Source organism: Sinocyclocheilus grahami, unplaced genomic scaffold (genome assembly GCF_001515645.1).
Source record: "Sinocyclocheilus grahami isolate Dianchi unplaced genomic scaffold, SAMN03320097.WGS_v1.1 scaffold48.1, whole genome shotgun sequence".
Taxonomy (NCBI): Eukaryota; Metazoa; Chordata; class Actinopteri; order Cypriniformes; family Cyprinidae; genus Sinocyclocheilus; species Sinocyclocheilus grahami.
In genome coordinates, this window is record NW_015505227.1 from 1,675,716 (window position 1) to 1,696,354 (window position 20,639).

The following is a 20,639-nucleotide window of genomic DNA, read 5'->3' on the forward strand; positions in this document are numbered from 1 at the left end:
AATGGCTTATTTGTTCAGAATGTTCATAAACGTGTTGATCTGTAGGCCAGTGAGTCACTACCCGAGTCACACTTCCCAAAAAAAAAAACAAGCGCCATGGTACACTAATTGTTTCAGATGATAATACTTAATGATAATAATAATTATTATTATTATTATAAACATACATTATTTGACAATTATGAATTTATTTTAAAGTACAAATATTCCAATTGGTTGCTCAGCTAATATACAGTCTTAAAAGCATTATTATTGTTGTTGTAAATAATAATTATAAATGACACAGTTATGTAATTAATAATATAAATTCTTATATAATTATATAATAATTAGTAATAATAATTAGAAATAATTCCACAAATAAATGACAAATTCTACATTATCATTTAAAATAAATTACTCAAACTCACATTGAAATTTAATGTCAACTACTTTAATGGTGAATGATTACCATAATAAAATTTAAAAAAATTATATATGAGTTTATAAATGTGTGTATGACTGTAAACCCTGGTATGACTCCTTCCCCTGAGGCACCACCTAATGTTTTTCTATTTTAATATACTTCAAAATAGAAATATTTTCTAACAATATAAGCCTTTATTATTACTTTTTATCAATTTAACACATCCTTGCTGAATAAAAGAAGAAAAAAAGAAAGATAGAAATAAAATGACTGACCTCAAACTTTTGAACGGTAGTGTATATTGTTGCAAAAGATTTCTAATTTGAAGAAATGCTGTTCTTTTTAACTGTTTATTCATCAAAGAATCCTGAAAAAAAGTATCACAGCTTCCAAAAAAATATTAAGAAAAAAAAAAAATCAGCACTTAAGAATAATTTCTGAATGATCATGTGACACTGAAGACTGGAGTAATGATGCTAAAAAATTCAGCTTTGCATCACAGGAATAAATTATGTTTTAAAGTATATTAAAATAGAAAACTATTCATTTAAATTGCAATCATATTTCACAATATTCCTGTTTTTTTCTGTATTTCTGATCAAATAAATGCAGCCATGATGAACAGAAGAGACTACTTTAAAAAACATTACAACTCTTACTGATCCCAAACTTTTGAACGGCAGTGTATATATTTCTTAGACCGTCTGTCCCACTCTGTGCTGATAGCCCTTCTTGTACTAGTAATCCAGTTGGACAGTCTCACACTGGCCCCCCTCAGGTAGGCAGGATTAACAGCAGACACACACATGCAACAAAGCTGAACATTGGGCTTTGGCTCACCAGGACTCGATTTCTGTCTGATTTCTGGCACAGTTGTGAAGTGTTTCATTCGTCCCACTGCTGTTGTTTAACCCAGACAAATATCAAGCAGAGAAAGCCAAGCACAGCTAAATCATACTCATCCCCCCCTCTCTCCCACAAACACTTACAGCCTCTACGGCTCCATTGCAATGCCATTTTTCACTTGATCAACTTTCAATCTAAGTTTCTCATTAGTTTGTGTGTCAGCTTTTCTACAGACCTCATTTAAAGCGCATGTCTAAGTATGAGGGACTGCTTTGGGGAATAGTGTTAGTCTCGTCACTCTCATGCTTAGGCACGGTTCACTCGGCAAACAGCAACAAACCTTGCTACACTGAGTTACATCTTCTCCGTTCTTCATCAGCTGACAGAAGCACAGCCTCAGGATAAGGTCATCCTTTTCTTCCTCTCTCATCTTTATTCAGAAGCTGTTACATGCCCCTTTTTGCTCTCAATCCATCTTGGCTTGACTCCTTTCTACCTACATTAATTTTAAATGAATTTAAAAAAATTACTAGAATTGGTGCCCTTCACGCTTCAAGCATATTATGCACTAAATAAATCTACATTTAACTGTGAGATTAGCTGGTCTAGTGGTATTACTGTTGCATAAAGTGTAAGAGGTCTAATATTTGAATCTCTGATAAGTTGACTTTTTGAGAGAGAGAAAAATAGCTGGGGTACATTTGGTTGCATTTTATTTGACTTGATTAGCTTGACCTCAGTTGCTCAGCATTGTTAACATTCAACATTTCATTCCTCCTTCACAATTGGCTTCAAGCAGGTAAAGAGACTTTTTTCATGCCCAGGCAAATGCAGCAGAAGTGAGAGGGGGCGGCAGGGCTTCAAGTATGCAGAATGAGCTCAGGAAAAGTTACCACAATGGTTAAAACTTAGGTTAACATTTTTTTTTCTGCCAAAAATGGCCCCAGCAACATATTAGCAGTAAACATGTAGCAATGCTAGCTCAGCAAAAGGGTGCATCGAGTGCTAGAAAAGAAGAATATCTGCCCATGCATGTTGATTTGAAATGCATGTGTGCATATACACACAATCCCCCCCACAAAGACATCTGTTTCTCATGTGTGACCTCAGCCAAGATCACTTCTGACAGTGTGGAGGCCTAGATTAATACTAGAATTCTCTGCCAAGAAGAAACCGAGTACATGCTATGCTGGAGTGCAGGGGTTGCAAAGTTCATCTATCTATCTATCTATCTATCTATCTATCTATCTATCTATCTATCGTCTGTCTGTCTGTCTGTCTGTGTGTCTGTCTGTCTGTCTGTATCTATCCTATATTTTTTCATCTGTTGCATCAATCTATTGTTTGTTTGTTTTATCTTTTTATCTGTAGTTCTGTTGTTTCTTCTCTCAATCGTTCTGTCTTTTTTTCTTTTCTTTTTTTTTCCTCTTATTTTTGTGAAATTTGCCTTTTTGTAAAAAAAAAAAAAGGATCAGAAAATGTTGCAAACTAGATTTGAACTTGCATGACTTTCGGTTGGATGCCAGCTCATTTTTTCAATCTATCTATCTATCTATCTATCTGTCTATCTGTCTATCTGTCTATCTGTCTATCTGTCTATCTGTCTATCTGTCTATCTGTCTATCTGTCTATCTGTCTATCTGTCTATCTGTCTATCTGTCTATCTGTCTATCTGTCTATCTATCTATCTGTCTATCTGTCTATCTGTCTATCTGTCTATCTGTCTATCTGTCTATCTGTCTATCTGTCTGTCTGTCTGTCTGTCTGTCTGTCTGTCTGTCTGTCTGTATCTATCCTATATTTTTTCATCTGTTGCATCAATCTATTGTTTGTTTGTTTTATCTTTTTATCTGTAGTTCTGTTGTTTCTTCTCTCAATCGTTCTGTCTTTTTTTCTTTTCTTTTTTTTCCTCTTATTTTTGTGAAATTTGCCTTTTTGTAAAAAAAAAAAAAGGATCAGAAAATGTTGCAAACTAGATTTGAACTTGCATGACTTTCGGATGGATGCCAGCTCATTTTGTCAGAGAGGTTGGACTAACCACTAGATGACAGCACCCAACATTCTATGTTCTGTTCTATTCTATTCTATTCCGCTCCACTCTTCTGTAACATCTCCATACATGTGAATTCAGCTGCACAAAGACCCATCAAAGAAGTACTTCCACTGAAGTTTTATTCTATTCTATTCCGCTCCGCTCCGTTCTTTTGTAACATCTACATACATGTGAATTCAGCTGCACAAAGACCCATCAAAGAAGTACTTCCATTAAAATTCTATTCCATTCCGCTCCGCTCCGTTCTTCTGTAACATATCCATACATGTGAATTCAGCTGCACAAAGACCCATCAAAGAAGTACTTCCATTGAAATTCTATTTTATTCCATTCCGCTCCGGTCCGTTCTTCTGTAATGTATCCATACATGTGAATTTAGCTGCACAAAGACCCATCAAAGAAATACTTCCATTGAAATTCTATTCTATTCTATTCTGCTCCGCTCCGTTCTTCTGTAACATCTACATAAATGTGAATTCAGCTGCACAAAGACCCATCAAGGAAGTACTTCCATTGAAATTCTATTATATTCTATTCCGCTCTGCTCCACTTTGTTCTTCTGTAACATCTACATACATGTGAATTCAGCTGCACAAAGACCCATCAAATAAGTACTTCCATTTAAATTCTATTCTATTCTATTCCGTTCCGTTCCGCTCCGTTCTTCTGTAACATATCCATATATGTGAATTTAGCTGCACAAAGACCCATCAAAGAAGTACTTCCATTGAAATTCTATTCTATTCCGCTCCGCTCCGTTCTTCTGTAACATCTACATACATGTGAATTCAGCTGCACAAAGACCCATCAAGGAAGTACTTCCATTGAAATTCTATTCTATTCTATTCCGCTCCGCTCCACTTTGTTCTTCTGTAACATCTACATACATGTGAATTCAGCTGCACAAAGACCCATCAAATAAGTACTTCCATTTAAATTCTATTCTATTCTATTCCGTTCCGTTCCGCTCCGTTCTTCTGTAACATATCCATATATGTGAATTCAGCTGCACAAAGACCCATCAAAGAAGTACTTCCATTGAAATCCACAGTCAACATCACCTTCTGCAGCAGCAGAACAAAGTGTGTCTCTGTTCTGTGCTCTTTCACACATATAAACACACACAAACACACAGCTCATACATGAAGCGGTAATTAGCATTATTAGGGGTGTCATCCCTCCGCAGTGTGGGTGTTGAGTGAGGCCTAAAATAATCCAGTGATGAATTACGAATCCCACGAATGAAACTCATTATCAGCTGCACCGTTCCAGCAGGCTGAAGGATCTGTGTACCTGAAACATATAATCACAGGCTTCCAAAAATCCCCTCAATAACTCTGTCTAGACTTCAGAGCTGATGTGCGGCGGACATCACCAGTCGAGTTGCGTTTGTAAAGAGATCACACGTTTTGGGTGTGATCACACGTTGTTGAAAGGCAAAGTAGTGGAGGAAATGATTGTATGTGTTGTTACAAATTTTATTTATAGCTTCAAACATAGTGGCAACTGTTATCAAGTACTGTACATTTGTTGCTTAGTGTTTGTGCAGCATCATTTTTATTAGTAGTAGAAATATTATGCTAAAATGGCATATTTCAAATGTATTATTATTATTATTTATTGATAGTTTCTGTGTCTGAAAGGACAGGTGTATGGTGTTTCCATTAGTTTCTTCAAGGTTTTTTGCTTGCTTCTCCCACTATGTTTTCCTCTCTCTCTTTCTGCAGATCTCTCTATAGCCCGGTCCAGAACTGTGCAGTCATGTTCAGGAACAGTCTGAAGATGCTGCTTGGCGGCAAATCCAACCGCAAGAATCGAAACAGTGGTAGGTTGAGTTTTCTTTTTAAAATTGGGAAGCTTCCCTATAACCGGACCCCCATTAGTCTCATGGAGCAGGAGTGTGTTCTTGTGTTCATGTTTGTCTAAATATACTTATATGTCAGATGTCTACTGTAATTTCCATAAAATAAGTCACACCTGACAATACGTTGCACACAGAAGGTGATGTTGACAGTGAGTTGCACTAGGTCAAAACTACATTCAGCTTTTGTCATGCAGTCAGTGTCAGTTTTCAAAAGAGTCAAAAGAACCTGGGGGTAAGACAGACCTCTCAAGCTTACTGCAACTTTATCATTTGGTAGGAGAGAGTAGGATAAAATGTGTCACTGGGCAAGCTACTGTATGTGCAATGATTTTCACAGTAATTAAAAAAGACAACATTTTTCTACATTTAATATCAACGCAAACTTGTGCTCTTTCCAGGATTATGCTTTTTCACTTTAGTCAGTTGCTAGTTTAAAAAGTCATGCAAATGCAAATTAGCTAAAACAGAATTATTAAGTGAAGCACATTTGCCAGAATTGTAGCTGTGCGGTAAAGTGTTTAAATATTCTGCTAGTTCAACCTTTTTTGCCTGATATATGAAACTTTTGTCCTACTGCACTGGCCACTTGTGTTTAAAATTTGTTTATACTTAAAAAAATCTGCCAGTGTAGAAAGACATTATACATATTAAAGATAGTGTATGATAGTGTGCCATTCAAAGGTTTGGGGTCAGTAAGATTTTTTTTTTTTATTATTAATATTTTTTTTTCAGCAAGGATGCATTCAATTGACAAAAGCAACAAGAAATTGACAGTGCTTTACAAAGAAATCAAATGTTCTTTTGGTTTCTACAAAAATATTAAGGAGCATGGTTTTCAACTGTGATAGTAAGAAATGTTTCTTGAGCAGAAAATCAGCATATCATAATGATTTCTGAAGGATCATGTGACACAGAAGACTGGAGTAATGATGCTGAAAATTCAGCTTTGCCATCACAGGAATAAATTACATTTTAAAATATATTACAATTGAAAATGGTTATAATTTTACAGTATTATCATTTTTACTATATATTTATTAAATAAATACAGCCTTGGTGAGCATAAGGGGCTTTTCATAAACATTATATTATACATTAAACTTTTCCACAGCTGCATTAAAAAAAATCTAACCAATGCCACACTTTTGAACAGTACTGTACATTCTCTTAAAATACTGTAGGTCCTAACTTATGAAGGGTTGCTGCTCAAGCAAATTTATTTTGTTTTATCATGTTTTAACTGGAAAATAAATACTTTTTATTTTATTTTATCAGTTTATTGTTTGGGATTCATTATGATGTAGATTGCCATTTGGATATAAGTGAATGTAAATTTGATTACGTTTTTAATAGTTGTCAATGACCAAACCCTGACAAAATATTATAATTTATGGGCATTGTTAAAAGCAATATTCAATGTAATAAATGAGAAATCACTTCTGTTGCACAGAAGAAACTGCTGTTGCTTGTGTGTGTTGTGTGAAACAGGCCTAGTATCTGCCTGAGGGACTGTGGAGATCTCTGTGCACACTCTTTCAGGGTTGTGGTAGAGCTTTGTGTGACTGAGAAGGGTGGGTTTGTTTGTCTGTGTGCTTTCTTGTTAGTTGTGTTTGCGTTTGATTCTCACTGGAGTTTGGCTCTGTGACTGCAAGGACGTCCACGACTGTAAACTTTTGTTTACCAAACACACAACATGTACATGCGATCAAACGCACACACATACTTTACCTACCTTCATACCTCAGGTCTGTCTGAATCCCTCATAAAGCTTTAGTCAAACAAGTGGCAAGTCTGGCTCGCCCAACAGACTAGCCATTCACCTCAGTGAGAGGTGTATCAAAGGGACCTCACACTTCCCAGAAAAACCTCCTGTCTTCAGTCAGTGTCCTCGGACTGTGGTTGAAATTCATGCTACTTTGGTGACGTCTGGAGTAATTTTCTCTTCAGGGCCTCCAGCTCCTCTATAAGCTTGAAGGGGCCAATTTATTTCCAGCGCGCTTTAGGGTGTCATTACTGTCACGGGTTTAGATAAATGTAAAGCTGTTTGAACGGCCCCATTGAAAAATTACAGAAGTATATATTTATAAATGAGGTGAAAGTTGATGTATTCCCTCAGTGACCAGCACAGATCAGGATATCGTCCTCTTTTGGAAGACCAAACAAAGTAGTTTCGCTACTTTGTAGCAGTTTAGTAGTAGTTTAGCACACAGCGCCTTCACGACATGACTGCAGCGTCAACAATACTACAGTGAGAATAAAAGTTACGCCTTCTTTCTTTGCGTGAACATTTGGGCAGCGTTATGCAAATCTTCCCACATAGTGAGGTAGATATGTAGGGGGCGTGTTAGAACGAGCCGTTTTAGGTAGGTGTGGCTGACTCTGAACTTTTATAAGGAATATCTCTTTGGATTCGAGACTTTAGTCTTTGCAACTTTACAGATCTTCTTTATGCACCAAGAGCTTGTAACACTCCAAAGAGAAAGGAAAAATTTAAATCGCATCATATGACCCCTTTAAATTGTTCATTCAAATGGTTTTCAGTGAGCTGATTCACTAAAACGATTCATTGAACCATTTGAACCAGGACCAAAGTGCCATTTAACTACTTTGTTGTAGTTGCACTCACAATCACATACAGGTGCATCTCAATAAATTAGAATGTCGTGGAAAAGTTCCTTTATTTCAGTAATTCAACTCAAATTGTGAAACTTGTGTATTAAATAAATTCAATGCACACAGACTGAAGTAGTTTAAGTCTTTGGTTCTTTTAATTATGATGATTTTAGATAGTGAATTGGTGGGTTTTTGTTAAATGTGAGCCAAAATCATCACAATTAAAAGAACCAAAGACTTAAACTACTTCAGTCTGTGTGCATTGAATTTATTTAATACACGAGTTTCACAATTTGAGTTGAATTACTGAAATAAATGAACTTTTCCACGACATTCTAATTTATTGAGATGCACCTGTATTGTATATCACAACCGATTGATCCTTTTTCATTTTATTATATTCTATATATTTTTTTTTTCAACTGAAACTAGTTCTAGTCAGCTAGTGATCCCGTGCAATCATTGTGTTCCACAAAAAAAAAAAAAAAGTTGAAAATGTTTAAAGTTGTCCGTTGTTCGAATCATTAAAAGCAATAAGGAGCAGTTGCTGAGGCTCTTTTGTACTTCACATCAGAGTGGCAGTTGAGAAGTTTGAGTGTTTCTGGGTTATAAGTGTCATTCACATACAGTACGTGGTTACCTGAAAGAAAAGAAGACTTGAGATCCAGATTTACTCCAACCCCAGTTGTCCTTTTTAAATTCATTATGCTTGAGTTTTCAAATAAGCCTAGACACCAATTCTCAGTCTGTGCAGAAGAAGTGTCCTGTTGTGTTGTGAGGCCTGTGGGTTTGTCTGTTTTGAATTGCAGCTGTGTTGTTGTACTCGTCTTTGATCTCGTCTTTAGACTGGAGGATTTCCACAAGGTTTTGTCATACAGTAATAGCTCTCTTCACTCTGCATGTCTCCTTGTATCCTGCAGTGCTACATATTTGTAGTGCCTGTGTAGTTTCTGGTGTAATTTTTTTGTTCATTTCTGCTTTCTTTTTTCTTTTATTATTCAGTTTGATGCAAATGTAGCTCTCTCGGCTGAATATATTTGCCAAAAATTAGATCTGCACAGCAGAGGAACTGAGCTCCACGGTGAAGAAAAAAACCACGTGTCGCGGGGCAATTGATGGTTAGCCTCTAGACCCCTCAGACATTGTGAGCAGAATCCTAACGGTCTCAAACAGCTGCCAACAGCATTGACGCATGAACCCTGTGTGGTTTGAATATGATGCAAGCCTGTATAAAAACCGCAGGTGATATTTGCTGCAGCGTGTCATTGCACTGGCTGATTTTGACAGATTTGGTTGCGGCAGGTTTGATTAGTGTAATTATTTTTATAGAGAGAGAACTTTAAACAAATACATGCTGATGAATACTGATATTGGAATATGTGGATAATGTGTGGTGAAACTGATACCTGTTCTGTTTAATTGGACAAATTTGTTTCAAGATTGATGCCAAAAACTGTTGTAAGCTATGGAAGTCACTATTTAGGGTGAAACAACACACAGTTCCCTTAGCCTGTCTAATATTTAAATAAAATAATAGTAATAATAATAATAATAAAAAAAAATGAATGTAAGGAAGTAGAATTGGAATCTGAATGAAATTAATAAGGACATTCAGATAATGATAATGAATGAAGTTCAAAGGAATTCATATAACTTTTTAACTAGAAAAGCAAGGTTTGGCACAACACACACAAATGCAAATGAATGTTGATTTGACAAAAGCCGTCCCAGAGATGGATGGATGGATAGATAACTTGTGGTGAATCTTTTTGTACTGTAATTCATTTAATTACTCTTCCTGTAATTCTAATTCAGCTTCCTGTGTTGTGATCAATTCAATTCAAATTCAAACACATAATTTGAAAGGGAGCCAATTCCTGAATTGTGCATTTAGCACAACCGAGATTGGCCATCGCTTTACTGATGGAAAAAACGTTTTGTTGAGGTTCTTAAAGCCTGGTGTGATGGCTAATGTAGGTGCTCAGGCCTACTCACAGTAGCTAGCCAATTAGGTGAAGCCCAACTCCACCTCGTAATTGCAGTCTTTTCAGTAAGCTGTGATTGGGAAACCCAGTCAGGTTTAGCAAAGCAGTTAGCATTCTTTAGTGAATGGAGCCCCCAAAGTTGTTGATATTTTGTAGCTGTTAGATTTCAGAATTCATTTCTAGTCCTTCAGACGATCTAGTCATTTAGTAGAAACTTTCACATAAAGCAGTTTACTTATTACAGGACCGGTAACCCTGGTGTGCCTAACACAAGCGCGCTGGTATGACTCATGAGCTGGCGTTTCAAACAGGATCATGAGTTGGGATTCGAACCAACAACCTTTTGGTTTCAAGTCCAGATATTTATCCATTTGAATCAACTCTCTATGTCTGAGGTCAATCTGTTCATGCTGTTTACAGTTCAGTGGTGCAAAGTCTTCTGTAAACTTGCTAATAATGTAAAAATACCCCATAACCCCTTTATTTCTGTCAATTTCCCTCTCATTATCTCTTCCCTCCACTTTCCTGTAGCTCTGCAGCTCTACTCCAATGTCACTGTCCTTTCTTACTAACAGAAACTGGCTTTCAGCCCAACCCAGGGTAAACTGCATGCCAAATGGGGTCTATTAATGTGGAAGAGTTCCTACGCCAGTCCTCCTGAAAGAACAGTATAAAATCCAGCAGGTTGATTGAAATTACAACACACTTTGGAGATTCTCAAATGTTAAGACCTGTTCACACCAAGAATGATAACTATAGCGCTAACTATATTAGCATCCACAACAAAGCATGATAATGTTTTGTTTATTAAAAGGGCATGCTGCAGTTTTACAGTACATGCTCACTTTTTAAAGTCGGATGGATTCTGATTAGTCAATGTTTTTATCATTCACCAACTGGAAAATGGAATTAAGAAAGCAGTTCCAACAATATTGTTCCTCTGAGTTGTTATTGTTATAGCTTTGGTGTGGATTTTCCTATTCTCATAGAATTATTACGATTATTAAAATGTTATAGTTATCGTTATAGTTATGTTTATTGTCCTTGCATGTTCCTTTAAACCTCATCACCCTCAAGATGAAGCAACCCTATAGTGGTCCTCTAAAGAAAGATCTGTAGATCTTTAAGGATTGTAGTCTCACCTTATGAATTTGGGGTTTTAACATGTATTGTGTTTCAGGTTGTGGGGGTTTGTGAAAGGAACAAAAGCTAGCTAGATGTACTGGGGATCTCTTCAGCATGCTTCCGGTCTGGTAAGCAACAGACCTGAAATCTTAATCGGCTCTTAATGTCCCCTAATAATCCAATTTTATTGATACATTCTGGCAGATACATGAAGCACATGGCCCTTCTGGAATAGTCTAGAATGAACCTTCAGGAATGTCCCTGCGCTGCCAGATTTGGCTATACTTTGGCTACCCGTTTGCTGGTCCTTTCATAAAGGTCCATCAGTTTCATCTGGACTTTGCTGAAGGGTCATTGAGAGCCCCTTCAATGACTCTAGCCTCTCCAGAAGAACATGTTCTCATGGTAGTGTTCCTCTGTAGGTCCTTATTTTAGGGAGTCTCCCACAGATATAGTAGTTCTTGAAAAAGAGAAATATATCCTGTTCTTTGGGGGTGATGGGCCTCTTTGACACTCTTATCTCATGCACTATTTTACTCCCTTGAATTAGGCACGCATGTTTGAGCTGGAGATTGCTACGTTGAGCCAGATAAGTCAAGCTAAATATGCATGTGACGAGTGGGGTGGGGCCGAGAGGCGTGGGACTCGGTGAGTGGCGCAGGTGTCGCTCATTATCATTTACTCCACCGGCCTCGCTCTGTTCCCACAGCTCTCTGCCCCGCCCCACTCGTCACAATGCAGTTGTGGTATTTGTTTCAGTTGCATAAACTTTCATTATAAAATCTAAATGGGGACACACCATTTAACTTTCTATTGTTTTTATATTCAGCTAATTATGAATACTGTAGATTTAACCCCAGTGTTTCCCAACCTTGTTCCTGGAGACACACCAACAGTTGACATTTGAGATGTCTTCCTTATCTGACCCATCCATTTTGGAGTTTTTTTACTAGCTGCTAATTTGAATCAGCTACATTTGATTAGGAAGTGTTTGTGTTTTTGCCAGATTTAGCTAATTTCGGGGGCCAAATTTATAACCAAAGTATAGCGAAGTATGTATTCATACAAAGATACATACACATTGTTAAGCACTTTGTCCTTATCAGTGATGCAGTGACTGCAACACTTCTGTCCACTCAGAGGAACTTGAACACTAGACTGAATAAATACCTCAGCAGTTTCAGCTGAATCTGTTCTCTGGCCCTTTGAAGGCTGGCAAATATGTTTTATAATCCACCTCTCAAGTTCAAACATAAAATGGATTTTCACAGCTTTTTTAGAAGTGCCTTAAAAATATTAGTTAAGGATGGATATCCACATACTGTCAAAACATGATACTGTGCCGTAGAATACTGTATCCATTTTGTGTGTGCACTTCTGTCCATTTGTATGATTTTATTCAGTTTCTTTTTCTATCTGATATTTTACCTAACTTTGTGTATAATATGCTGTATTATTGAAAGTTTGCTTGTTTGTGGATTATCTGTACTTGGGTCTATTTTTTTGTTCAAAAATCATTTCAATGCTAGTCATAGGCTTTGTTAACACTGCACATACATTTTTAGGACCGATTGTCCACACACTCACTTTGCAAGTAGTGAAATTTGATATGTATGTTCAGACAGTGTAATTATTATATTATATTAAATTATATTAAATGATAGTATTTATTCATTATTTTATTAATGTGTATATATAAACTGTTGAGTTGTTGAAAAGGTTGAACAAAACGTTTTGAGTCAGATATGCCAAAAAAAATCTGAATTTTGCTCCATCATGTTCTGTACAAGAGTTTAAAAAAAACAGTGTAGGGATTCTTTTGAACACAACAGGCAGAACACACAAGAGAGATTAAGAGAATCTGAACAGAGAGAAAAAGTTTGAGAGATACAGCTGAATAGCTGCTATCTAGTGGGAGAAAAAGAGAAAAGAGGAGGAGGAGGGTGCATCTGTCCGCCTCGCTTATGAGTGAACATTTGTGTGTGTGTGTGTATCGGGGGGGGGGGGATGTATGATCTTGGCGCATGCGCCAGTACCTGGCAGTCGCCCTCAAGACTGCAGATAACACTCTCTCTTCTAAGCATCACTCGTCTAAGCATTTTTGTTGTCCATTTCTCATTTTTTTTCATTTTCTTCTTTCTTCTTTTTTGTTAACTTGGACTCCTATAGAATCTTCAGTTATTTTCCATGCATCTGGATTTGACTTTGTTGGGGTGTGGATTCTTTGAGCCGACAGAGGTGAGCTACAAGGTCCTGAGGATTTTGGGTGGTGCTTACAGATTTCGGGGGCTCGTCCGGATAGGCAATTTTTAGCATGCGCCAGTACCTGGCAGTCGCCCTCAAGACTGCAGATAACACTCTCTCTTATAAGCATCAGTCGTCTAAGCATTTTTCTTGTCCATTTCTAATTTTTTTTATTTTCTTCTTTTTTGTTAACTTGGACTCCTATACAATCTTCAGTTATTTACCATGCATCTGGATTTGACTTTGTTGGGGTGTGGATTCTTTGAGCTGACAGAGGTGAGCTACAAGGTCCTGAGGATTTTGGGTGGTGCTTACAGATTTCGGGGGCTCGTCCGAATAGGCAATTTTTAGCAACAAGCTCCTGCTAAACTCAAAGGAATTCTTCTGTGCCTGGCACGAATACCCTGATAGATTTGGACAAGATTTTGACAGCTTTGAAGAACCTGTAGGACTTGATGCCATCTTGGATCCTTCATTGAATCAAAGGTTAGCGGAAACTCTGGTGACAACGTGCCCTGTCTGTCATCTCACAAGAGCTATGATTCTGGACTCACTGAGGTGTTTGGTTTTTCCACCTGTGTGGCTTACTTGATTGCACGTGAGTATGATTTTTGTGGAGGTCTTTGGTAGTTGATCACCGAATGAGCTTAATGAGCCTTTAAACAGCAGAAATGGGAATGCTGCAGTCAAATCAAAGCCAAATCTCTGGCGCACATACACTAACACATTGTCACTTGATCACTGTAATATTAACACCTACACTGCTGTGGGCAAACAGAGACACACACAATCACATAGTCACCTACCTGATCCCTCCCTATCAGTATTCCTCGCCCACTCAGTGGTGTCAGCAGAGCGAGCTCTGTGTGTGTATGTGCCTGGATCTGTAATCTGCATTTCTCTGTGTGTGTTTGAAAGATGTCTCTAGTGCTTCTTCTCTTCCTTTGTGGGTGAGGGATGTACAAATCCTTTCTTTAATGGTTTGAAGCACTCTTCTGTGTCCTCCAGGGCATGTTGTGAAGCACAGTTTGGTGGTGTGCTTGATGTTTCCAAGCTTGGGATGTAAGCCAGAACTTGGTGATTGGGATGGCACAGAACATTTTAAGGGGAAAAAATTGAGAAATAAAATATAGAGAAAGCAAGCAAAGAACACAGCGGAGCTTTTTGAAATTCTGAATTAGTTAAACCCATCATAAACATTTTATCCCACCAGGGATAAAAAATAATTCAGCAGAGGGAGGGATGCATAGACCAGAGGGGGTGTAATTACCTCTATCCCCCCCGGCAAATTGCACCCTGCCTACTTCTTCCGGTGAGACTCCAAAGTGTGCATTCATTTGCCAGTCGTGACTCCTCTCTCGTGGACTCATGGGATAGTAGTGAAGCAATGCAACTGATTATGTAAGACTTATGACAATGCCAACATAACAAATGTAATAAATGTCCATTAAATGGAGTACCTACTCAAGACATTATACTAAAGCTTTTTTATTGATTATTGGGTTAGCATTACAGTTTACTAATTTTAAGCTATCACACATTAAATGTTATGTATGTACCTAAAATGTATGAAGTTGCTTTTCTATCTATCTTGAAGTGTAGCTCCTTTCTTTCAAGGTTAGTTTTAAGCTTAGCTTAGCTAATTTTTGTATAGAGTAGTTTGTAGCTTAGCTAGCTACATTTTTTAGCTTGCCCAACACTCCTAAAAACTAAAAGGTGGCATGATTGCACTGATAAGAATGATGATCACTTAATTTTAATAAATCACTGCCTGGTTAATCTGACTCATTGGTAGTTAGTGAATAAGATGCAGGTTTTTTTAAATATCAAGTGTAAAGTGGTGAAGCTGTTTGGAGCATTCACCTAATTGGCTTTTGTTGTCAGTAAAATATGTTTTTGTTTGCTAAATTAAAATAAGACGGAGGATAAAATAAAAAAAGCATTCTCCACCATTAAAGGCAATATTAGCAGTTCAGGGCTAAAGATATGTTGCTATAACATTCCTGCCTCACCACAAATCAGTTTTCCCACTGAGATAAGTGAGATGGGTTAAGTGCGTAGGATTATGTGGTGCCTACATGCTTTCGCTCTCTTTTTATTTCTCTCTGCCTCTCTTTCCACCCTGTCTCACAGGGCTAGGTTAAGCTAGGTTGTGCTGACACAGCGTATGTACAGGATTTATCACGGCTGTTGCTAGTCAGATCAGACAAGGTTGAGTCTTACAGTTAGTTCATCCATAAATTCACTAGCTCTAAGGGGCTCTTTGCGTTGTAATATAACAGTGTTATGAGACTGCCATTGGCTTCTATATTGTATTTAAGTAGTTCATTGTTTGGCATCTTAAACCTCTTTGTCTTATTTGAGCAACATTATATAGAGTTAGACCATATATGTATGGTATTATATGCTTTCTTACACTCATAATTTTTATAGATGTGACATCTGATTTTGAATATAGTTAAATCTTAGTAACAGTGTTTTAAAAGCATCTAGGTAGGGCTGGGCAATGCAATGAGTAAAAATTACATATTTGTGAGCAGCACTTTGAATTTTGCATACAGTGGGTATAGAAAAGAATCACTCCCCTTTAAAATAATAAATTTTTTTTGCTTTGCAGCCTGAAATTAATACGGACACAGTATTTGTTTTTATCCAGGTGTATTTACTCATTACAACTTACAACATCCAAGTTAAAGATATAGCACCAACATGTGAGAAAAAAAAACAGATTCACTTAGTTGAAAAAAGGATCACCTCTCACAAAAATTACTTCTAAACCCAATCAGGAGTAGCTAATCGCCATTTGACTTTCAACAGCAATCAGCTGAGGTCATTTAGCTTTCCTGGAGCATTTCAGTCCTTGGTGCAACTGCAGCAAACAATCAACTATGTGTGGCAAGGCACTGTCAAAAGATCTCCTGGATAAAGTTGTTGACAGGCACAAGTCATGAGATGGATACAAAAATGTCAAAAGCTTTATCAATGCCTAGAAGCACAGTGAAGTCTATTATTATCTGTACAACACAGACCCTCCCTGGATCAGGACATCACTCCAAACGGGACGAGAGAGCCACAGCAGGCTACAGCAGAGGTCTACAGCAACTCTGAAGCCGTTACAGGAATTTATGACAAAGAGTGGTCATTGTGTGCATGTGACAACAATATCACATTATCCACATATGTGGCTTGTATGGGAGGGTTGCAAGATAAAAGGCACTCCTCAAGAAAGGCCACATGCAGTCACAACTGAGCTTTGCCAAAACGATCCTTGAAGATTCTGAGGCAGATGACACTAAAATTAATTATTTGGCCTCAACCCCAACCAATATGTCTGGTGGAAATCCAATACAGCTCACCACCCAAATAACAGCATTTCTGCAGTAAAGCATGGAGGTGGTAATATGCTGTCATGGGGGTGTTTCTCTGCAGCAGGGACTGGAGCATTTGTGAGGATAGAAGGAAAAATGGATGGGGCAAAATACCTTCGAATTCTTGAGGAAAATCTGCTGCCTTCTGCCAGAAAGTTGTCAATGAAAAGGTTTACCTTCCAACATGACAATGTCCCAAAGAACACAGCAAAACTGACCAAACAGTGGTTGAAGGAGAAAAAGGTGAATGTCCTTGCATGGCCTAGTCAGAGCCCAGACTTCAACCCCACTGAAAATCTGTGGAATGACTTGAAGACTGCAGTCCACAAATAGTCACCATCAAATTTAACCAAACTTGAGCAGTTCTGCAAAGAAGAGTGGGCAAATATTGCAAAATCTAGATGTGCAAAGTTAGTATATACAGTATATATATATATACAGTGGGGCAAAAAAGTATTTAGTCAGCCACCAATTGTGCAAGTTCTCCCACTTAAAAAGATGAGAGAGGCCTGTAATTTTCATCATAGGTATACCTCAACTATGAGAGACAAAATGAGAAGAAAAAAAATCCAGAAAATCACATTGTAGGATTTTTTAAGAATTTATTTGCAAATTATGGTGGAAAATAAGTATTTGGTCAATAACAAAATTTCATCTCAATACTGCCAACGTATTAGTCGGGACGTCCTGTATATTGGGCCTAATTGATTTGTCCCATACGTGACCTGCCTTGTCCCGTTTATTGACTGCTACGCTGATCATGACACTTGAGAATGATCACTGACACCTGTCATCATCCAGTCACAGCCCCCTCACACGCATGATCAGTATGCGTTAATTAAATCCCAGATTTTGAACATAACTGTTCGAGGAAGGCTTAAGACAAAGCGGAATTCTCTGCCGGCTGGTCGCTCCCGCTTCACAGCGAGCGGGACTCGCGCTACCATCAGTGTTTTTGTTACCGTCACCATCAGTGTTTTTGTTTTCAGCAAATCGGTTTTGGCGAATGCAAACGCAAGCAACGTGATTATTTTTCATGACTCCAACATCCAGCTGCGCAAGAAAACATGTAGGCTAATCTACCTGAGGGTAGATTACAAATAAAAAAGTGTCAAGCACCAAAAGCAGCCCATATTAAATCTAATATGTTCTCTTTAATTTATATATATATATGCATGTCTCTTATTTTTCTATGAAAAAACACAATTGTCCTGTATTTTCCTTTTGTGAAGTTGGCAACCCTACACGTATCCCAACTGACTAAAGGCTGTAATTAAAGCAAATGTGTTCAACAAAATACTGACACAAGGATCCTGAAGGTGATCCTTTTTCCAACTCAGTGATTCTGTTGTTTTATTTTTGTTTGTTTTTTTCTGACATGTTCGTGTTATATCTTTCACTTGGATGTTATAAGTTGCACTGAGTAACTACAGCTGGATAAAACAAAACCTGCGTCTGTCTTCATTTCAGGCTGCAAAGCATCAAAATGTGATTATTTTAGGGGTGGGGGGGATTCTTTTCTATATGCACTGCATTTATGATTTTAATGTGCCTTTTTATTTGGCTGCAAGCCTCTCATAAACAACATCAATAGACTAATTTTGTGATTCTTCCTTGTTAGTTTGAGAACACCAAGAAAGAATTTAAGTTTTAAATTCAGTTGCAAAAACGTCACTGGAGTTTAATTTTTGTAAATCAGTTCAAACAGCACATTTCTGTCAGTAGTCTCCCGAAGTCTCTTATGTGGAAGCTTTAAGTATTATGTAAGTTTTAAAGTTGAGTTTTAAAATATATGTACTGTATGTCAATTTATTTATTATGTGGTGTATAATTCATAAATTAAAGAAATTTATTAATCATAATCATGTAAACTAGTTTTTGTTTTTATTGTATTTTACTTATTGCACTTAAAGAGCAGGTCATATGGTATTTTAAATAGTTATAATATCCCTACAACAGGTTTAAATGCATTTAAGGTCAGAAAACATTGTAATTTTCTCAGAATATACATTTAATATTAGTCATTTGCCAATGATTTCGAAACGATTCGTTCCAAGCATGTTCGGAGCAACAATAATATAGTGCTCAAATCCGTTCTTATAATAATGACATAAAATACATAAACACTTATGCAAGCGAATCGCGGGATTCTTGGCTGGTGGTGTTTCTATAGATTGGTGGAGTTAACTTTGATATGCCGCAGTGGCAGCTTGGTTTGACTAGTAACTGCTAGGTAAGGGCTCAGTTTGGATGTAGACCACCTCGAGTGAAATGAGAGAGAGTGAAAACAGAAAATGAGAGGGATATCTATCCAAGACGTGCAATATCTCTTTTGCAAAAAGTCTGTGTGTGACAAGAAAAAGACTAAATTATTCATCAGTGGCAGACTACACCCGAGGATCACATTTCTAGATGCGCACACACTTACTTTTTCAGTACATTTGCGAGTCCTCTGTGGATGCCTGAACCGAAGACCGATGCTCACTAATAAGCTCCCTTTCAATGGTGAGTGAACATCAACCAATCTAAGAAAGTGTGTCTGGTCAAGCATAATACGAATCTGGGGGATTTTTAATTTTTTTTTCCAGTAACACCATGCTATTTTGTCTGAATGAAAAATGTGTTGCTTCCTAGGAAAGGATGGAGAGTATTTCAGAAGAGTTATTTCAGTCTGCATAATGCATAAAATAATTATAATAATACTTTACTATAAAGTCTCATTTATTAACATTAGTTAATACATTAGCTAGCATAAACTAAAAATGAGCAATATATTTTTTTACGGCATGTATTAATCATTGTTAATGTTACTTAATATAAAATACAGTTCATTCATGTTAGTTTACAGTGTGTTAACTAATGTTTAGAAATTAACATTTAGAATGATGTAGATGACAAACGATCAGAAGTATTGTTCACTGTAAGTTCATGTTAACTCATTTAATTAAATCACTTTTATAAATGGAACCATATTGTGAAGTGTTACCATAATTATTATCCACTTTTTTTTTTCTTTTTTTTTCTTTTTTTTTAAATATGTCTCTTATGCCCACCAAGGCTGCATTTATTTGATCAGCAATACAGTAAAAAATTAACTGTTTTCTGTTTTAAAATATAATTGATTCCTGTGATGACAAAGCTGAATTTTCAGCATCATTACTCCAGTCTTCAGTGTCACTTGATCCTTCAGAAATCATTCTGATATGCTGATTTGATGCTCTGGAAACATTTATTATCAGTGTTGAAGGATTTTAGGATTTAGAATTTAGGATTCTTTGATGAAGTTCATAAGAACAGCATTGATTTAAAATACACTGAACAAAATTATAAACGCAACACTTTTGTTTTTGCCCCCATTTGTCATGAGCTGAAAGAACTCAAAGATCTAAGACTTTTTCTATGTACACATGTGTTTACATTGCACGATGGATCGGCAACAGGGGGTTTCACATTGCATGACTTCACAATAGGAAGAATCGCCGACAGCTCTGTCCGTTTCACAATAAAACACATGCGAGAAGTGATAAGGACTCACGTCAGACCGGAGTTTTCTAGCAAGACTGGAATTATTTAAAATATATATATATAGCCCGCAAATTGTCTGTGAGCTTTTCTACAAGGAGAAAAAGAAAAACAGATTATGCAGGGGGAGATGCAGGGAACAGGGATTGGGTGTTCTGCAAAGAGAGTTGGAGGTAAATAATTTTGCAGTAACTGTTATGCTGATGTTGTGGCTGGTCAAGCAAATGTTTGTGCTTGTTTCTGTATGATAGAATTGTTCATATATCTATTAAAATACTGATATTCTGGTCTATAACTCCTCCCCGACCTTCCCTCTGCCCTGTATCTTGGTCTCTCATTGGCTGTAGGCCATCGTCGATGTAGTTTTCAGTCATAAATCATTGCACACAGTGTGATTGTGAATCGCAGACAGCTCCAGATATTTAGCATGCCAATTATTTTGTGAGCGTCGGCGATTCCCTCAGATCGCGTCTTTGAACATTCACACTGCGTGATTGTCATTCGCGAGAACGAGCACCGATTTGCTTCTGATTTCAAGCATTTGTCTGCAATTTCGCAAAACCTGTCAGCGAGTGAAAAATCGGGCTAAAATCGTGCAGTGTGAACTCGGCAT

At 37.2% G+C, this 20,639-nt stretch overlaps 1 protein-coding gene across 1 annotated transcript in view; it reads left to right on the top strand.

Annotated features, from left to right (window-relative positions):
- LOC107582922 (protein TANC2-like) overlaps positions 1-20,639 on the top strand; it is a 143,218-nt gene that overhangs the window by 76,034 nt on the left and 46,545 nt on the right. Inside the window, exon 3 of the mRNA XM_016268949.1 lies at positions 5,033-5,130. Coding sequence (XP_016124435.1) covers positions 5,067-5,130 — 64 coding nt within the window. The 5' untranslated portion in view covers positions 5,033-5,066. The remainder of the gene's footprint in view (positions 1-5,032; positions 5,131-20,639) is intronic.